This window comes from Coregonus lavaretus (assembly GCF_964263955.1).
Source record: "Coregonus lavaretus genome assembly, contig: HAP1_SCAFFOLD_261, whole genome shotgun sequence".
NCBI lineage: Eukaryota > Metazoa > Chordata > Actinopteri > Salmoniformes > Salmonidae > Coregonus > Coregonus lavaretus.
The window spans coordinates 225,001-243,663 of NW_028164878.1; the positions used below are offsets into that span (position 1 = coordinate 225,001).

The 18,663-nt window shown below is 50.2% G+C and overlaps 1 protein-coding gene across 1 annotated transcript in view; it reads left to right on the forward strand.

Annotated features, from left to right (window-relative positions):
* trpm2 (transient receptor potential cation channel, subfamily M, member 2) overlaps nucleotides 1-12,499 on the forward strand; it is a gene marked incomplete at both ends in the record, with an annotated part of 163,926 nt that extends 151,427 nt beyond the window's left edge. The window contains 11 exons of the mRNA XM_084191567.1: nucleotides 183-315; nucleotides 501-588; nucleotides 687-774; nucleotides 900-1,066; nucleotides 2,091-2,152; nucleotides 4,394-4,423; nucleotides 4,513-4,599; nucleotides 4,902-4,980; nucleotides 5,180-5,281; nucleotides 7,015-7,131; nucleotides 12,374-12,499. Coding sequence (XP_084047693.1) covers nucleotides 183-315; nucleotides 501-588; nucleotides 687-774; nucleotides 900-1,066; nucleotides 2,091-2,152; nucleotides 4,394-4,423; nucleotides 4,513-4,599; nucleotides 4,902-4,980; nucleotides 5,180-5,281; nucleotides 7,015-7,131; nucleotides 12,374-12,499 — 1,079 coding nt within the window. The remainder of the gene's footprint in view (nucleotides 1-182; nucleotides 316-500; nucleotides 589-686; nucleotides 775-899; nucleotides 1,067-2,090; nucleotides 2,153-4,393; nucleotides 4,424-4,512; nucleotides 4,600-4,901; nucleotides 4,981-5,179; nucleotides 5,282-7,014; nucleotides 7,132-12,373) is intronic.
* Nucleotides 12,500-18,663: the final 6,164 nt, after the last annotated feature.

Genomic DNA, 18,663 nt, shown 5'->3' on the forward strand with positions numbered 1-18,663 from the left:
CTCCTCCTCTCCACTCTCCTCCTCTTTTCTCTCCTCCTCTCCACTCTCCTCCTCTCCTCATCTCCTGTCTCCTCCTCTCCACTCTCCTCCTCTCTTCTTCACTCTCCTCTGTCTCCTCTCCATTCTCTCCTCCCGTCTCCTCTCCACTCTCCTCCTGTCCTCTCTCTTCCTCTCCTCTCCAGAGGAGGAGCTGCCTGAGGTGGAGGAGGAGGAGTTGTTGTCGTGGGAATCCTTTATGAAGGATAACTACCTTCTCTCCTGCAGACAGCAGCAGAGCCAGAGCATGGAGCAACGCATCACAGACACCGCTGACAAGTACCTTATTACTATATTTTGATGAAGTGTTTTTTTTCTGCAATACATAACCAACCTGGCTACTACTCTGTTCCAACTGCAGTCCAACTGGTCTTGTCTGGCCTGTTGTTGAATGCACAAACTGCCTGACACTTAGGCTTGAACATCAGGACTTCTCCAGTGATTCAGTGTGTCTTCCCCCCCAGGGTTGGCACCATGACAGATCTGCTACAGAGGGAGGAGGCCAAAGGGTCGGTTGCCATAGTGAAGAGACTGACCCGACTGGAGGAGCAGGTGCTGACCCGCACATCACTTTACCCATCACTCTGACATACTGTGTTTATAAAGTCACATTTGAAACACATTCAGGACTATTGTTATCATTTCTCCAGGTCTCCCAGTCAGCCAGAGCTCTCCAGTGGATCATGGACACCCTCAAAGCTCAGGGCCTACACTCTAAAGAGGACGCTCCACAGCTGGGTGAGGTCCTGATTTCTGGAGTAGAACATTATTCCCCCTCTCACTGGAGTCTGTAACCGTAGATACAGTAAATACTGTAGATCGATAGCTGTATTTTCATCTTGTCCTCTGTATGATCTATCTAGCCTCACCTGGTGAACTGAAGAGGTCTGAAAGTGAACCCAATGAACCCCATAGACAGGAGAAGTCAGAGAGAGAGAAGACGTTTTACCATGTCAACGCCCGGCGTCTGGACTACCCTGACAGTACCATCCCTCGCTTCCCTGTTGTTGAGGAGAAGGTGCCCTGGGAGGTGCCTGACTTAAATGACCTAATAGGAGAAGGTGCCCTGGGAGATGCCTGACTAATATTATAACTCCTAGAGGAGAAGGTGCCCTGGGAGATGCCTGACTAATATTATAACTCCTAGAGGAGAAGGTGCCCTGGGAGGTGCCTGACTAATATTATAACTCCTAGAGGAGAAGGTGCCCTGGGAGGTGCCTGACTAATATTATAACTCCTAGAGGAGAGGGTGCCCTGGGAGGTGCCTGACTAATATTATAACTCCTAGAGGAGAAGGTGCCCTGGGAGATGCCTGACTAATATTATAACTCCTAGAGGAGAAGGTGCCCTGGGAGGTGCCTGACTAATATTATAACTCCTAGAGGAGAAGGTGCCCTGGGAGGTGCCTGACTAATATTATAACTCCTAGAGGAGAAGGTGCCCTGGGAGGTGCCTGACTAATATTATAACTCCTAGAGGAGAGGGTACCCTGGGAGATGCCTGACTAATATTATAACTCCTAGAGGAGAGGGTGCCCTGGGAGATGCCTGACTAATATTATAACTCCTAGAGGAGAAGGTGCCCTGGGAGATGCCTGACTAATATTATAACTCCTAGAGGAGAAGGTGCCCTGGGAGGTGCCTGACTAATATTATAACTCCTAGAGGAGAGGGTGCCCTGGGAGATGCCTGACTAATATTATAACTCCTAGAGGAGAAGGTGCCCTGGGAGGTGCCTGACTAATATTATAACTCCTAGAGGAGAAGGTGCCCTGGGAGGTGCCTGACTAATATTATAACTCCTATAGGAGGAGGTGCCCTGGGAGATGCCTGACTAATATTATATCTCACAGTAGAGTTACTAAGGCTGTGTTTGAAATCACACCCTGTTCCTATAGTTAACTTCTTTTGACCAGAGCCCATAGCAGTATGGCACTATACAGGAATATGGTGCCATTTCAGACACAGTTACTGCAGTTAAACATCTCCAGACGTTTCTAATGTTCTTATTGAAACCATTAGAAACACGTAACAATATCATCTCCTCTGTTCCAGGTTGACTTAATCCTTTACAGTCCTCCTGTTCTGAACGGAGACAGCCAGGAACAGATGGATGGGTGAGTTGTTTAAGGAGTTCTGAATGGTGACAGCCAGGAACAGATGGATGGATGAGTTGTTTAAGGAGTTCTGAACGGTGACAGCCAGGAACAGATGGATGGATGAGTTGTTTAAGGAGTTCTGAATGGTGACAGCCAGGAACAGATGGATGGATGAGTTGTTTAAGGAGTTCTGAACGGTGACAGCCAGGAACAGATGGATGGATGAGTTGTTTAAGGAGTTCTGAATGGTGACAGCCAGGAACAGATGGATGGATGAGTTGTTTAAGGAGTTCTGAACGGTGACAGCCAGGAACAGATGGATGGGTGAGTTGTTTAAGGAGTTCTGAACGGTGACAGCCAGGAACAGATGGATGGATGAGTTGTTTAAGGAGTTCTGAACGGTGACAGCCAGGAACAGATGGATGGGTGAGTTGTTTAAGGAGTTCTGAACGGTGACAGCCAGGAACAGATGGATGGATGAGTTGTTTAAGGAGTTCTGAACGGTGACAGCCAGGAACAGATGGATGAGTGAGTTGTTTAAGGAGTTCTGAACGGTGACAGCCAGGAACAGATGGATGGATGAGTTGTTTAAGGAGTTCTGAACGGTGACAGCCAGGAACAGATGGATGGATGAGTTGTTTAAGGAGTTCTGAACGGTGACAGCCAGGAACAGATGGATGGATGAGTTGTTTAACGAGTTCTGAATGGTGACAGCCAGGAACAGATGGATGGATGAGTTGTTTAAGGAGTTCTGAACGGTGCAGCCAGGAACAGATGGATGGATGAGTTGTTTAAGGAGTTCTGAACGGTGACAGCCAGGAACAGATGGATGGATGAGTTGTTTAAGGAGTTCTGAACGGTGACAGCCAGGAACAGATGGATGGATGAGTTGTTTAAGGAGTTCTGAACGGTGACAGCCAGGAACAGATGGATGGATGAGTTGTTTAAGGAGTTCTGAACGGTGACAGCCAGGAACAGATGGATGGATGAGTTGTTTAACGAGTTCTGAATGGTGACAGCCAGGAACAGATGGATGGATGAGTTGTTTAAGGAGTTCTGAACGGTGCAGCCAGGAACAGATGGATGGATGAGTTGTTTAAGGAGTTCTGAACGGTGACAGCCAGGAACAGATGGATGAGTGAGTTGTTTAAGGAGTTCTGAACGGTGACAGCCAGGAACAGATGGATGAGTGAGTTGTTTAAGGAGTTCTGAACGGTGACAGCCAGGAACAGATGGATGAGTGAGTTGTTTAAGGAGTTCTGAACGGTGACAGCCAGGAACAGATGGATGGATGAGTTGTTTAAGGAGTTCTGAACGGTGACAGCCAGGAACAGATGGATGGATGAGTTGTTTAAGGAGTTCTGAACGGTGACAGCCAGGAACAGATGGATGGATGAGTTGTTTAAGGAGTTCTGAACGGAGACAGCCAGGAACAGATGGATGGATGAGTTGTTTAAGGAGTTCTGAACGGAGACAGCCAGGAACAGATGGATGGATGAGTTGTTTAAGGAGTTCTGAACGGTGACAGCCAGGAACAGATGGATGAGTGAGTTGTTTAAGGAGTTCTGAACGGTGACAGCCAGGAACAGATGGATGAGTGAGTTGTTTAAGGAGTTCTGAACGGTGACAGCCAGGAACAGATGGATGGATGAGTTGTTTAAGGAGTTTTTAATGGTGACAGCCAGGAACAGATGGATGGATGAGTTGTTTAAGGAGTTCTGAACGGTGACAGCCAGGAACAGATGGATGGATGAGTTGTTTAAGGAGTTCTGAACGGTGACAGCCAGGAACAGATGGATGGATGAGTTGTTTAAGGAGTTCTGAACGGTGACAGCCAGGAACAGATGGATGAGTGAGTTGTTTAAGGAGTTTTGAACGGTGACAGCCAGGAACAGATGGATGAGTGAGTTGTTTAAGGAGTTCTGAACGGTGACAGCCAGGAACAGATGGATGGATGAGTTGTTTAAGGAGTTCTGAACGGTGACAGCCAGGAACAGATGGATGGATGAGTTGTTTAAGGAGTTCTGAACGGTGACAGCCAGGAACAGATGGATGAGTGAGTTGTTTAAGGAGTTCTGAACGGTGACAGCCAGGAACAGATGGATGAGTGAGTTGTTTAAGGAGTTCTGAACGGTGACAGCCAGGAACAGATGGATGGATGAGTTGTTTGGGCCAGGAAGCGATAGATGAGGAGCCCACAGTGTAATTCTTCCTCTGGGATCACAGAGTGTCTGTTTTATCCCAATATCCTTTCCTCAGATCAGAACCTGATTCTGTGAAGAGCTACAGGTATGAAGACACCAAATAACACTTAGAAACAGCTTATAACCATGTTTTAATCAATGTGTTTTGTTGTCTAATATCAGTCATCTGTGTAGAAACCCAGGAGGCAGGACAGGCATGAGAGGAAGAGGGGTACTGACCTGTCTGGGTCCAAACCTGATCCTGGACCCTGTCCTCACACGGTACGAGGCTCCACAGATAGAGTGCACTACATCGGAAATAGGGTGCCATTTGGGAAACACTCTTAGTTTAGTTAGCTAGAGGATAAACCTCTCTGAGGAGAATAAACCATGTGTAGTTTTCTGTGATGGATAGTGGGTTGTTTCAGTGTACCCTGTTGTTGATGATCTATTAAGAGATCTGCTTTAATAGTTTATAATATAATATGAACCTGTTGTTGATGGATCTACAGCTGGAGAGATAGTGAGAGATCTGCTTTAATCGTTTATAATATAATATTAACCTGTTGTTGATGGATCTACAGCTGGAGAGATAGTGAGAGATCTGCTCTGGAGTTCCTGGCAGTCTGGGACCAGGTGGATGGGCTCTGGACGCTACCTGGGGTGAGTACAGGGGATGCACAGTATGTATGTGGACTCGGTGTGCTTTGATGAAAGCCTTTTACATAGTTGACAAGGAGAAAGATACTAATCTTTACGCTCTATTTGAGGAAGCTTGGAGATCGAGATCGAGGTTCTATGACATTAAATCATTAAATCCGAGTGTTGATACCTACTGACAAACTCTTTTGTTTCCTTCAAGGGTCCTGTCCAATCAGACGAGCCCCTGCCAGACACATTACTGAGGATTATGGGGCAGAAGATCTATGACAGGATAAAAGCTAAGGTGGTAGAGGGAACCAAGGTACACATGGCCGGCTACAGCCCTCAAGCTCAATAGAAGCCCAATGGGGTTAGGGGTTAGGGTTAGGGTTAGGGTTAGGGTTAGGGTTAGGGTTAGGGGTTAGGGGTTAGGGGTTAGGGTTAGGGGTTAGGGTTAGGGGTTAGGGGTTAGGGTTAGGGGTTAGGGTTAGGGGTTAGGGGTTAGGGTTAGGGGTTAGGGTTAGGGGTTAGGGTTAGGGTTAGGGGTTAGGGGTTAGGGGTTAGGGGTTAGGGTTAGGGGTTAGGGGTTAGGGTTAGGGTTAGGGGTTAGGGTTAGGGTTAGGGGTTAGGGTTAGGGGTTAGGGTTAGGGTTAGGGTTAGGGGTTAGGGGTTAGGGGTTAGGGTTAGGGGTTAGGGGTTAGGGGTTAGGGTTAGGGGTTAGGGTTAGGGGTTAGGGGTTAGGGGTTAGGGTTAGGGGTTAGGGGTTAGGGGTTAGGGTTAGGGTTAGGGGTTAGGGTTAGGGTTAGGGTTAGGGTTAGGGTTAGGGGTTAGGGTTAGGGGTTAGGGGTTAGGGTTAGGGTTAGGGTTAGGGGTTAGGGTTAGGGGTTAGGGGTTAGGGTTAGGGGTTAGGGTTAGGGGTTAGGGTTAGGGTTAGGGGTTAGGGTTAGGGTTAGGGTTAGGGTTAGGGGTTAGGGGTTAGGGTTAGGGTTAGGGTGGTGGTGGTGGTACCATGAGGCATGGCCACAGATTATACTGTATACTGCAAGCACCAAACCGCTCATGTAATAAGTCTATTCATTTAAAATGACAGTCTCTCATGTCACCGTTCTAGTTAGTAGCTGTGCTAGTCAAATCAAATGTGTGGTCCTCTGTAGCTCAGCTGGTAGAGCACGGCGCTTGGTCCTCTGTAGCTCAGCTGGTAGAGCACGGCGCTTGGTCCTCTGTAGCTCAGCTGGTAGAGCATGGCACTTGGTCCTCTGTAGCTCAGCTGGTAGAGCATGGCACTTGGTCCTCTGTAGCTCAGCTGGTAGAGCACGGCGCTTGGTCCTCTGTAGCTCAGCTGGTAGAGCATGGCACTTGGTCCTCTGTAGCTCAGCTGGTAGAGCATGGCGCTTGGTCCTCTGTAGCTCAGCTGGTAGAGCATGGCACTTGGTCCTCTGTAGCTCAGCTGGTAGAGCATGGCACTTGGTCCTCTGTAGCTCAGCTGGTAGAGCATGGCACTTGGTCCTCTGTAGCTCAGCTGGTAGAGCATGGCACTTGGTCCTCTGTAGCTCAGCTGGTAGAGCATGGCACTTGTAACGCCAGGGTTGTGGGTTCGATCCCCGGGACCACCCATACGTAAAAATTTATGCACACATGACTGTAAGTCGCTTTGGAATAAAGTGTCTGCTAAATGACATATTTATTTATTATATTTAAATTAAAACAAGTCAAAGTGTATTTGTCACGTACAGAGGATACAGCAGGGTGAAGCACACTAACTCAGAGGGCTCTATTCAATCTGGAAAGATGAAGCGTTACAGATTCCGCCATAGAAATGTAAATGTGATTTAAGATTGAGCTGACAAATGCATCGTTTACCGTGAATGCAGTCTCCGCTAACGTGGGAACACTGCCTTTTAAAAGCTGTAATGTCTATAACCAGCGATCTGATTGAATCCTGGCCTAAATCAGGTAAAAATACACACAAGAGTAAAAACTCTATATACAGGTCAATACCAGTACCAGCATCAGCCTGGTGATAGCTGAGGGAAGTTGCTGTTCTGTTTCCTGCAGGTCCATGAGGGCTACGTAGATGACGTCAGGAACACAGACGATGCCTGGGTAGAAACTACAGTCCTGAACATCCATCTAGACAGGAGAAGTCTACTGATGGCTGATATCAACCGCGTGGTGAGAACAGACACAGCACCGTACTCCACAACACTTTCCCTATAGCATGCTATATCCCAAGTGTTGGGTTAGATTAGGGGACTGGCCTGTGTGGAGCTGGTCCAGTGGGTTAGATTAGGGGACTGGGCTGTGTGGAGCTGGTCCAGTGGGTTAGATTAGGGGACTGGGCTGTGTGGAGCTGGTCCAGTGGGTTAGATTAGGGGACTGGGCTGTGTGGAGCTGGTCCAGTGGGTTAGATTAGGGGACTGGGCTGTGTGGAGCTGGTCCAGTGGGTTAGATTAGGGGACTGGGCTGTGTGGAGCTGGTCCAGTGGGTTAGATTAGGGGACTGGGCTGTGTGGAGCTGGTCCAGTGGGTTAGATTAGGGGACTGGGCTGTGTGGAGCTGGTCCAGTGGGTTAGATTAGGGGACTGGGCTGTGTGGAGCTGGTCCAGTGGGTTAGATTAGGGGACTGGGCTGTGTGGAGCTGGTCCAGTGGGTTAGATTAGGGGACTGGGCTGTGTAGAGCTGGTCCAGTGGGTTAGATTAGGGGACCGGGCTGTGTGGAGCTGGTCCAGTGGGTTAGATTAGGGGACTGGGCTGTGTGGAGCTGGTCCAGTGGGTTAGATTAGGGGACTGGGCTGTGTGGAGACGGTCCAGTGGGTTAGATTAGGGGACTGGGCTGTGTGGAGCTGGTCCAGTGGGTTAGATTAGGGGACCGGGCTGTGTGGAGCTGGTCCAGTGGGTTAGATTAGGGGACTGGGCTGTGTGGAGACGGTCCAGTGGGTTAGATTAGGGGACTGGGCTGTGTGGAGCTGGTCCAGTGGGTTAGATTAGGGGACTGGGCTGTGTGGAGCTGGTCCAGTGGGTTAGATTAGGGGACCGGGCTGTGTGGAGCTGGTCCAGTGGGTTAGATTAGGGGACTGGGCTGTGTGGAGCCGGTCCAATGGGTTAGATTAGGGGACCGGGCTGTGTGGAGCTGGTCCAGTGGGTTAGATTAGGGGACTGGGCTGTGTGGAGACGGTCCAGTGGGTTAGATTAGGGGACCGGGCTGTGTGGAGCTGGTCCAGTGGGTTAGATTAGGGGACTGGGCTGTGTGGAGCTGGTCCAGTGGGTTAGATTAGGGGACTGGGCTGTGTGGAGCTGGTCCAGTGGGTTAGATTAGGGGACTGGGCTGTGTGGAGCTGGTCCAGTGGGTTAGATTAGGGGACTGGGCTGTGTGGAGCTGGTCCAGTGGGTTAGATTAGGGGACTGGGCTGTGTGGAGCTGGTCCAGTGGGTTAGATTAGGGGACCGGGCTGTGTGGAGCTGGTCCAGTGGGTTAGATTAGGGGACTGGGCTGTGTGGAGACGGTCCAGTGGGTTAGATTAGGGGACTGGGCTGTGTGGAGACGGTCCAGTGGGTTAGATTAGGGGACTGGGCTGTGTGGAGCTGGTCCAGTGGGTTAGATTAGGGGACTGGGCTGTGTGGAGCTGGTCCAGTGGGTTAGATTAGGGGACTGGGCTGTGTGGAGCTGGTCCAGTGGGTTAGATTAGGGGACTGGGCTGTGTGGAGCTGGTCCAGTGGGTTAGATTAGGGGACTGGGCTGTGTGGAGCTGGTCCAGTGGGTTAGATTAGGGGACTGGGCTGTGTGGAGCTGGTCCAGTGGGTTAGATTAGGGGACCTGGCTGTGTGGAGCTGGTCCAGTGGGTTAGATTAGGGGACTGGGCTGTGTGGAGACGGTCCAGTGGGTTAGATTAGGGGACTGGGCTGTGTGGAGCTGGTCCAGTGGGTTAGATTAGGGGACTGGGCTGTGTGGAGCTGGTCCAGTGGGTTAGATTAGGGGACTGGGCTGTGTGGAGCTGGTCCAGTGGGTTAGATTAGGGGACTGGGCTGTGTGGAGACGGTCCAGTGGGTTAGATTAGGGGACTGGGCTGTGTGGAGCTGGTCCAGTGGGTTAGATTAGGGGACCGGGCTGTGTGGAGCTGGTCCAGTGGGTTAGATTAGGGGACTGGGCTGTGTGGAGACGGTCCAGTGGGTTAGATTAGGGGACTGGGCTGTGTGGAGCTGGTCCAGTGGGTTAGATTAGGGGACTGGGCTGTGTGGAGCTGGTCCAGTGGGTTAGATTAGGGGACCGGGCTGTGTGGAGCTGGTCCAGTGGGTTAGATTAGGGGACTGGGCTGTGTGGAGCTGGTCCAGTGGGTTAGATTAGGGGACTGGGCTGTGTGGAGCTGGTCCAGTGGGTTAGATTAGGGGACTGGGCTGTGTGGAGCTGGTCCAGTGGGTTAGATTAGGGGACTGGGCTGTGTGGAGCTGGTCCAGTGGGTTAGATTAGGGGACTGGGCTGTGTGGAGCTGGTCCAGTGGGTTAGATTAGGGGACTGGGCTGTGTGGAGCTGGTCCAGTGGGTTAGATTAGGGGACTGGGCTGTGTGGAGCTGGTCCAGTGGGTTAGATTAGGGGACTGGGCTGTGTGGAGTTGGTCCAGTGGGTTAGATTAAGGGACTGTACACTCGATAGCCGTAGATGTCAAGCTAGCACCGTCCATATAACGATCCCCTCAAAATGCTACAAATTAACACACAAAGAAAAAAACAAGATTAATAAAGACAAGAAAAAAATAAGAATGAAAAAGGGGCGTTATTTTAATCGAAAATAGGAGAGTATATTCTAAATAATTTGTAGACAGATATTTGTTATAGTTTTAGGTTTAGGTAAGGACATCTGGATCTCCCTAGAGGTTAGGGTTAGGCATGGGGGTCACAGTGGTTAGGGTTAGGCATGGGGGTCACAGTGGTTAGGGTTAGGCATGGGGGTCACAGTGGTTAGGGTTAGGCATGGGGGTCACAGTGGTTAGGGTTAGGCATGGGGGTCACAGTGGTTAGGGTTAGGCATGGGGGTCACAGAGGTTAGGGTTAGGCATGGGGGTCACAGTGGTTAGGGTTAGGCATGGGGGTCACAGAGGTTAGGGTTAGGCATGGGGGTCACAGTGGTTAGGGTTAGGCATGGAAACCAAGATTAGGAGCCACAGAGGTTAGGGTTAGGCATGGGGGTCACAGAGGTTAGGGTTAGGCATGGGGGTCACAGTGGTTAGGGTTAGGCATGGGGGTCACAGAGGTTAGGGTTAGGCATGGGGGTCACAGTGGTTAGGGTTAGGCATGGGGGTCACAGAGGTTAGGGTTAGGGTTAGACAAAGTCCAAAAATATCATCCAGATACCTAAGGTACAGCGATGGTAAGGTCTTACATTTAAGGAAAGCAGTTTCTTCCCAAAAACGAATGAACAAATGTGCAAAACTTGGGGCAAATTTCTTTCCCATGCCTGTACCGTGTATCTGGAGATAATACTTGCCATTGAACTCAGTCGTTTCTGGAGAGGCTCAACTCCAACAAATCCAGGATAACCCTCTCCGGTCCACTGGGGTCAGGATATCGCTGAAAGGCATTTGCCACTTCCTGTAGACCTAATTTGGTAGTAATGTTACTTCCTGTAGACCTAGTTTGGTAGTAATGTTACTTCCTGTAGACCTAGTTTGGTATTAATGTTACTTCCTGTAGACCTAGTTTGGTAGTAATGTTACTTCCTGTAGACCTAGTTTGGTAGTAATGTTACTTCCTGTAGACCTAGTTTGGTATTAATGTTACTTCCTGTAGACCTAGTTTGGTAGTAATGTTACTTCCTGTAGACCTAGTTTGGTAGTAATGTTACTTCCTGTAGACCTAGTTTGGTAGTAATGTTACTTCCTGTAGACCTAGTTTGGTAGTAATGTTACTTCCTGTAGACCTAGTTTGGTAGTAATGTTACTTCCTGTAGACCTAGTTTGGTAGTAATGTTACTTCCTGTAGACCTAGTTTGGTAGTAATGTTACTTCCTGTAGACCTAGTTTGGTAGTAATGTTACTTCCTGTAGACATAGTTTGGTAGTAATGTTACTTCCTGTAGACCTAGTTTGGTAGTAATGTTACTTCCTGTAGACCTAGTTTGGTAGTAATGTTACTTCCTGTAGACCTAGTTTGGTAGTAATGTTTGTGTACAGAGAATTAATATCACTGGAGAATAAAAAAGCATTTCCTGGCATCTTGAAACCCTTCAGCCTGTTGACAAATTCCTGAGTATCCTTAACATAGCCGGGAGTGTTTCTGAGACAGAGGATTGATATAAAATCTATATATTCAGCAATACAATAAGATTCTGAGCCACAATCAGTTTCTATGGGTCTCCCACAGGGAACTCTGGAGGGAACCGTCCACGTCTCAGGAGATCTATGGATTATAGGCAGTAAGTAAAACTGCCTAGGTCTTGGAGAATCTGGCCCAAAAAGATAGACCATCTGTTTATCCGTAATATACGTATCCTCCTACAGTTGAAAAAAAAAAAAAATAATTGTAAAGTGGTTGTCCCACTGGCTATAAGGTGAATGCACCTATTTGTAAGTCGTTCTGGATAAGAGCGTCTGCTAAATGACGTAAATGTAAATTAATCTTTGTGTTTCCAGGTGTGTTGAGTGGAGCAACGGGACATAGTGTTTGACTTGATCTAATAGTCTATTATATCTTTATCCATTATAACAATCTGAGACCCCTTATCTGCTGCTTTAAGCATTATATTCTGATTGCTGCTCAATGATTCTGTTGATTTGTAAGATTAAACTGATTTACAGGTCTGGGTCTGAATTGTGAAAAGGAATCCACATCCCTACATATAAGGGTCTGTATAGGTTCTGACACTGACTCCAACTTAGGTTCCCAATGTGAGGGGTTTGGAAATGGTGTACGGGGAAAATCTATTTCATAATCAAAATGGTCTAATACTTTTAAACTTCTATGATAGATGTGTAGATCCCTCCGGAGCTCTCCGCGGTCCACCCGTTTAGGAGTTGGTATGAAAGTCAGTCCTCTTTCTAGAACCTCACTCTCAGCTTGTTTGAGCCGAATAGGACATTGCTGGGCTGTGTGGAGCTGGTCCAGTGGGTCAGAGTTAGTAGTCTGTGTGGCGCTGGTCCAGTGGGTCAGAGTTAGTAGTCTGTGTGGAGCTGGTCCTGGTCCAATGGGTCAGAGTTAGTAGTCTGTGTGGCGCTGGTCCAGTGGGTCAGAGTTAGTAGTCTGTGTGGCGCTGGTCCAGTGGGTCAGAGTTAGTAGTCTGTGTGGAGCTGGTCCAGTGGGTCAGAGTTAGTAGTCTGTGTGGCGCTGGTCCAGTGGGTCAGAGTTAGTAGTCTGTGTGGCGCTGGTCCAGTGGGTCAGTACTATAGTATGAATACTGTATGAATACTCTATGTTTTCCCCCCTCCAGGCTGAGAGTACACTGGGCTGTGTGGAGCTGGTCCAGTGGATGGAGGTGAGCAGGAGGACCAGGATGTGTTCTTACCAGAGAGATGCTCTGAGACGGGTGGCCGAGCTGCACCAGAGGACCCTATAGCTGCACCAGAGGACCGGTACTGGTTAGAGTACTGTCGAGATACACTGTACTGGTGTAGAGTACTGTCGAGATACACTGTACTGGTGTAGAGTACTGTCGAGATACACTTTATTGCATCGCTACATTAAATGAAACGAACAAAGAAACAAGTCATAATACTGTAGGAGGACTGTAGGACTGTATGTCTTCCTTCACTGTGAGATACTATATGCATATATTTGATAGGTCTTAATAACTGTAATGTACTGTATATTGTTTAATGGAAGTTCAGATTAAAAGAGGACAGAATGTACTGACATATCAGATATGAGCAAGCAAACTGGATTATACCAGTTGGCCTATAATGGGAACATATGCACATAGTCAAGGTGGGAATGATGGGAGCCAGCGGGGGCTCAGCTCCACTGAATGAGACGTTAGCTCCCCTAAATGCAGCAAAAGTCAAACTTTGGGGGGGGGGGGGGGGGGTCTCTAAATAATGCTAATTTAACCATTCTCCTATTTCTTTAAAATGTAGTAGTAAATATGTTTTGCAGTGGTAAATGTGAAAATAAAAGCTTCAAAATGAAACGAACACCCCCTCCTCTCTGTCATGGTTTAAACCGTTTATTTCTGTGGCAGCGCTGTCCACTCAGTAGGGCTGAATCTGGGCCTCAGCTGAGCTGAGCAGTGGTGTAGTCCTAGAGGAGGGTAGGTTACCAGCAGTGGTGTAGTCCTAGAGGAGGGTAGGATGCTGGCAGTGGTGTAGTCCTAGAGGAGGGTAGGATACTGGCAGTGGTGTAGTCCTAGAGGAGGGTAGGATACTGGCAGTGGTGTAGTCCTAGAGGAGGGTAGGATACTGGCAGTGGTGTAGTCCTAGAGGAGGGTAGGATACTGGCAGTGGTGTAGTCCTAGAGGAGGGTAGGATACTGGCAGTGGTGTAGTCCTAGAGGAGGGTAGGATACTGGCAGTGGTGTAGTCCTAGTGGAGGTTAGGTTACCAGCAGTGGTGTAGTCCTAGTAGAGGGTAGGTTACCAGCAGTGGTGTAGTCCTAGTAGAGTGTAGGCTACCAGCAGTGGTGTAGTCCTAGTGGAGGGTAGGTTACCAGCAGTGGTGTAGTCCTAGTGGAGGGTAGGTTACCAGCAGTGGTGTAGTCCTAGAGGAGGGTAGGATACCAGCAGTGGTGTAGTCCTAGAGGAGGGTAGGTTACCAGCAGTGGTGTAGTCCTAGTAGAGGGTAGGTTACCAGCAGTGGTGTAGTCCTAGAGGAGGGTAGGTTACCAGCAGTGGTGTAGTCCTAGAGGAGGGTAGGTTACCAGCAGTGGTGTAGTCCTAGAGGAGGGTAGGTTACCAGCAGTGGTGTAGTCCTAGTAGAGGGTAGGTTACCAGCAGTGGTGTAGTCCTAGAGGAGGGTAGGATACCAGCAGTGGTGTAGTCCTAGTGGAGGGTAGGATACCAGCAGTGGTGTAGTCCTAGTGGAGGGTAGGTTACCAGCAGTGGTGTAGTCCTAGAGGAGGGTAGGATACCAGCAGTGGTGTAGTCCTAGAGGAGGGTAGGATACCAGCAGTGGTGTAGTCCTAGAGGAGGGTAGGATACTGGCAGTGGTGTAGTCCTAGAGGAGGGTAGGATACCAGCAGTGGTGTAGTCCTAGAGGAGGGTAGGTTACCAGCAGTGGTGTAGTCCTAGAGGAGGGTAGGATACCAGCAGTGGTGTAGTCCTAGTGGAGGGTAGGATACCAGCAGTGGTGTAGTCCTAGTGGAGGGTAGGTTACCAGCAGTGGTGTAGTCCTAGAGGAGGGTAGGATACCAGCAGTGGTGTAGTCCTAGAGGAGGGTAGGATACCAGCAGTGGTGTAGTCCTAGAGGAGGGTAGGTTACCAGCAGTGGTGTAGTCCTAGTAGAGGGTAGGTTACCAGCAGTGGTGTAGTCCTAGTAGAGGGTAGGTTACCAGCAGTGGTGTAGTCCTAGTAGAGGGTAGGCTACCAGCAGTGGTGTAGTCCTAGTGGAGGGTAGGTTACCAGCAGTGGTGTAGTCCTAGTGGAGGGTAGGTTACCAGCAGTGGTGTAGTCCTAGAGGAGGGTAGGATACTGGCAGTGGTGTAGTCCTAGAGGAGGGTAGGATACTGGCAGTGGTGTAGTCCTAGAGGAGGGTAAGTTACCAGCAGTGGTGTAGTCCTAGTAGAGGGTAGGTTACCAGCAGTGGTGTAGTCCTAGTAGAGGGTAGGCTACCAGCAGTGGTGTAGTCCTAGTGGAGGGTAGGGTACCAGCAGTGGTGTAGTCCTAGTGGAGGGTAGGTTACCAGCAGTGGTGTAGTCCTAGAGGAGGGTAGGATACTGGCAGTGGTGTAGTCCTAGAGGAGGGTAGGATACTGGCAGTGGTGTAGTCCTAGAGGAGGGTAGGCTACCAGCAGTGGTGTAGTCCTAGAGGAGGGTAGGATACCAGCAGTGGTGTAGTCCTAGAGGAGGGTAGGATACCAGCAGTGGTGTAGTCCTAGAGGAGGGTAGGTTACTGGCAGTGGTGTAGTCCTAGAGGAGGGTAGGTTACCAGCAGTGGTGTAGTCCTAGAGGAGGGTAGGATACCAGCAGTGGTGTAGTCCTAGAGGAGGGTAGGATACCAGCAGTGGTGTAGTCCTAGAGGAGGGTAGGTTACTGGCAGTGGTGTAGTCCTAGAGGAGGGTAGGTTACCAGCAGTGGTGTAGTCCTAGAGGAGGGTAGGATACCAGCAGTGGTGTAGTCCTAGAGGAGGGTAGGATACCAGCAGTGGTGTAGTCCTAGAGGAGGGTAGGTTACTGGCAGTGGTGTAGTCCTAGTAGAGGGTAGGATACCAGCAGTGGTGTAGTCCTAGAGGAGGGTAGGATACCAGCAGTGGTGTAGTCCTAGAGGAGGGTAGGATACTGCCAGTGGTGTAGTCCTAGAGGAGGGTAGGATACTGGCAGTGGTGTAGTCCTAGTGGAGGGTAGGTTACCAGCAGTGGTGTAGTCCTAGAGGAGGGTAGGATACTGGCAGTGGTGTAGTCCTAGAGGAGGGTAGGATACTGGCAGTGGTGTAGTCCTAGAGGAGGGTAGGCTACCAGCAGTGGTGTAGTCCTAGAGGAGGGTAGGATACCAGCAGTGGTGTAGTCCTAGAGGAGGGTAGGATACCAGCAGTGGTGTAGTCCTAGAGGAGGGTAGGTTACTGGCAGTGGTGTAGTCCTAGAGGAGGGTAGGATACCAGCAGTGGTGTAGTCCTAGAGGAGGGTAGGTTACTGGCAGTGGTGTAGTCCTAGAGGAGGGTAGGATACCAGCAGTGGTGTAGTCCTAGAGGAGGGTAGGATACCAGCAGTGGTGTAGTCCTAGAGGAGGGTAGGATACTGCCAGTGGTGTAGTCCTAGAGGAGGGTAGGATACTGGCAGTGGTGTAGTCCTAGTAGAGGGTAGGTTACCAGCAGTAGTGTAGTCCTAGTAGAGGGTAGGATACTGGCAGTGGTGTAGTCCTAGAGGAGGGTAGGATACCAGCAGTGGTGTAGTCCTAGAGGAGGGTAGGCTACCAGCAGTGGTGTAGTCCTAGAGGAGGGTAGGATACCAGCAGTGGTGTAGTCCTAGAGGAGGGTAGGCTACCAGCAGTGGTGTAGTCCTAGAGGAGGGTAGGATACCGGCAGTGGTGTAGTCCTAGAGGAGGGTAGGCTACTGGCAGTGGTGTAGTCCTAGTGGAGGGTAGGATACTGGCAGTGGTGTAGTCCTAGTGGAGGGTAGGATACTGGCAGTGGTGTAGTCCTAGAGGAGGGTAGGCTACCAGCAGTGGTGTAGTCCTAGAGGAGGGTAGGATACTGGCAGTGGTGTAGTCCTAGTAGAGGGTATGATACCAGCAGTGGTGTAGTCCTAGTAGAGGGTAGGATACCAGCAGTGGTGTAGTCCTAGAGGAGGGTAGGATACTGGCAGTGGTGTAGTCCTAGAGGAGGGTAGGCTACCAGCAGTGGTGTAGTCCTAGAGGAGGGTAGGATACCAGCAGTGGTGTAGTCCTAGAGGAGGGTAGGATACCAGCAGTGGTGTAGTCCTAGAGGAGGGTAGGTTACTGGCAGTGGTGTAGTCCTAGAGGAGGGTAGGATACCAGCAGTGGTGTAGTCCTAGAGGAGGGTAGGTTACTGGCAGTGGTGTAGTCCTAGAGGAGGGTAGGATACCAGCAGTGGTGTAGTCCTAGAGGAGGGTAGGATACCAGCAGTGGTGTAGTCCTAGAGGAGGGTAGGATACTGCCAGTGGTGTAGTCCTAGAGGAGGGTAGGATACTGGCAGTGGTGTAGTCCTAGTAGAGGGTAGGTTACCAGCAGTAGTGTAGTCCTAGTAGAGGGTAGGATACTGGCAGTGGTGTAGTCCTAGAGGAGGGTAGGATACCAGCAGTGGTGTAGTCCTAGAGGAGGGTAGGCTACCAGCAGTGGTGTAGTCCTAGAGGAGGGTAGGATACCAGCAGTGGTGTAGTCCTAGAGGAGGGTAGGCTACCAGCAGTGGTGTAGTCCTAGAGGAGGGTAGGATACCGGCAGTGGTGTAGTCCTAGAGGAGGGTAGGCTACTGGCAGTGGTGTAGTCCTAGTGGAGGGTAGGATACTGGCAGTGGTGTAGTCCTAGTGGAGGGTAGGATACTGGCAGTGGTGTAGTCCTAGAGGAGGGTAGGCTACCAGCAGTGGTGTAGTCCTAGAGGAGGGTAGGATACTGGCAGTGGTGTAGTCCTAGTAGAGGGTATGATACCAGCAGTGGTGTAGTCCTAGTAGAGGGTAGGATACCAGCAGTGGTGTAGTCCTAGTAGAGGGTAGGATACCAGCAGTGGTGTAGTCCTAGAGGAGGGCAGGCTACCAGCAGTGGTGTAGTCCTAGAGGAGGGTAGGCTACCAGCAGTGGTGTAGTCCTAGTAGAGGGTAGGATACCAGCAGTGGTGTAGTCCTAGAGGAGGGTAGGATACTGGCAGTGGTGTAGTCCTAGTAGAGGGTAGGATACCAGCAGTGGTGTAGTCCTAGAGGAGGGCAGGCTACCAGCAGTGGTGTAGTCCTAGAGGGGGGTAGGCTACCAGCAGTGGTGTAGTCCTAGTAGAGAGTAGGATACCAGCAGTGGTGTAGTCCTAGAGGAGGGTAGGATACTGCCAGTGGTGTAGTCCTAGTAGAGGGTAGGCTACCAGCAGTGGTGTAGTCCTAGTAGAGGGTAGGTTACCAGCAGTGGTGTAGTCCTAGTAGAGGGTAGGATACCAGCAGTGGTGTAGTCCTAGTAGAGGGTAGGATACTGGCAGTGGTGTAGTCCTAGAGGAGGGTAGGATACTGCCAGTGGTGTAGTCCTAGTAGAGGGTAGGCTACCAGCAGTGGTGTAGTCCTAGTAGAGGGTAGGTTACCAGCAGTGGTGTAGTCCTAGTAGAGGGTAGGTTACCAGCAGTGGTGTAGTCCTAGTAGAGGGTAGGATACCAGCAGTGGTGTTGTCCTAGAGGAGGGTAGGTTACCAGCAGTGGTGTAGTCCTAGTAGAGGGTAGGTTACCAGCAGTGGTGTAGTCCTAGTAGAGGGTAGGATACCAGCAGTGGTGTAGTCCTAGAGGAGGGCAGGCTACCAGCAGTGGTGTAGTCCTAGAGGAGGGTAGGCTACCAGCAGTGGTGTAGTCCTAGTAGAGGGTAGGATACCAGCAGTGGTGTAGTCCTAGAGGAGGGTAGGATACTGGCAGTGGTGTAGTCCTAGTAGAGGGTAGGATACCAGCAGTGGTGTAGTCCTAGAGGAGGGCAGGCTACCAGCAGTGGTGTAGTCCTAGAGGGGGGTAGGCTACCAGCAGTGGTGTAGTCCTAGTAGAGAGTAGGATACCAGCAGTGGTGTAGTCCTAGAGGAGGGTAGGATACTGCCAGTGGTGTAGTCCTAGTAGAGGGTAGGCTACCAGCAGTGGTGTAGTCCTAGTAGAGGGTAGGTTACCAGCAGTGGTGTAGTCCTAGTAGAGGGTAGGATACCAGCAGTGGTGTAGTCCTAGTAGAGGGTAGGATACTGGCAGTGGTGTAGTCCTAGAGGAGGGTAGGATACTGCCAGTGGTGTAGTCCTAGTAGAGGGTAGGCTACCAGCAGTGGTGTAGTCCTAGTAGAGGGTAGGTTACCAGCAGTGGTGTAGTCCTAGTAGAGGGTAGGTTACCAGCAGTGGTGTAGTCCTAGTAGAGGGTAGGATACCAGCAGTGGTGTTGTCCTAGAGGAGGGTAGGTTACCAGCA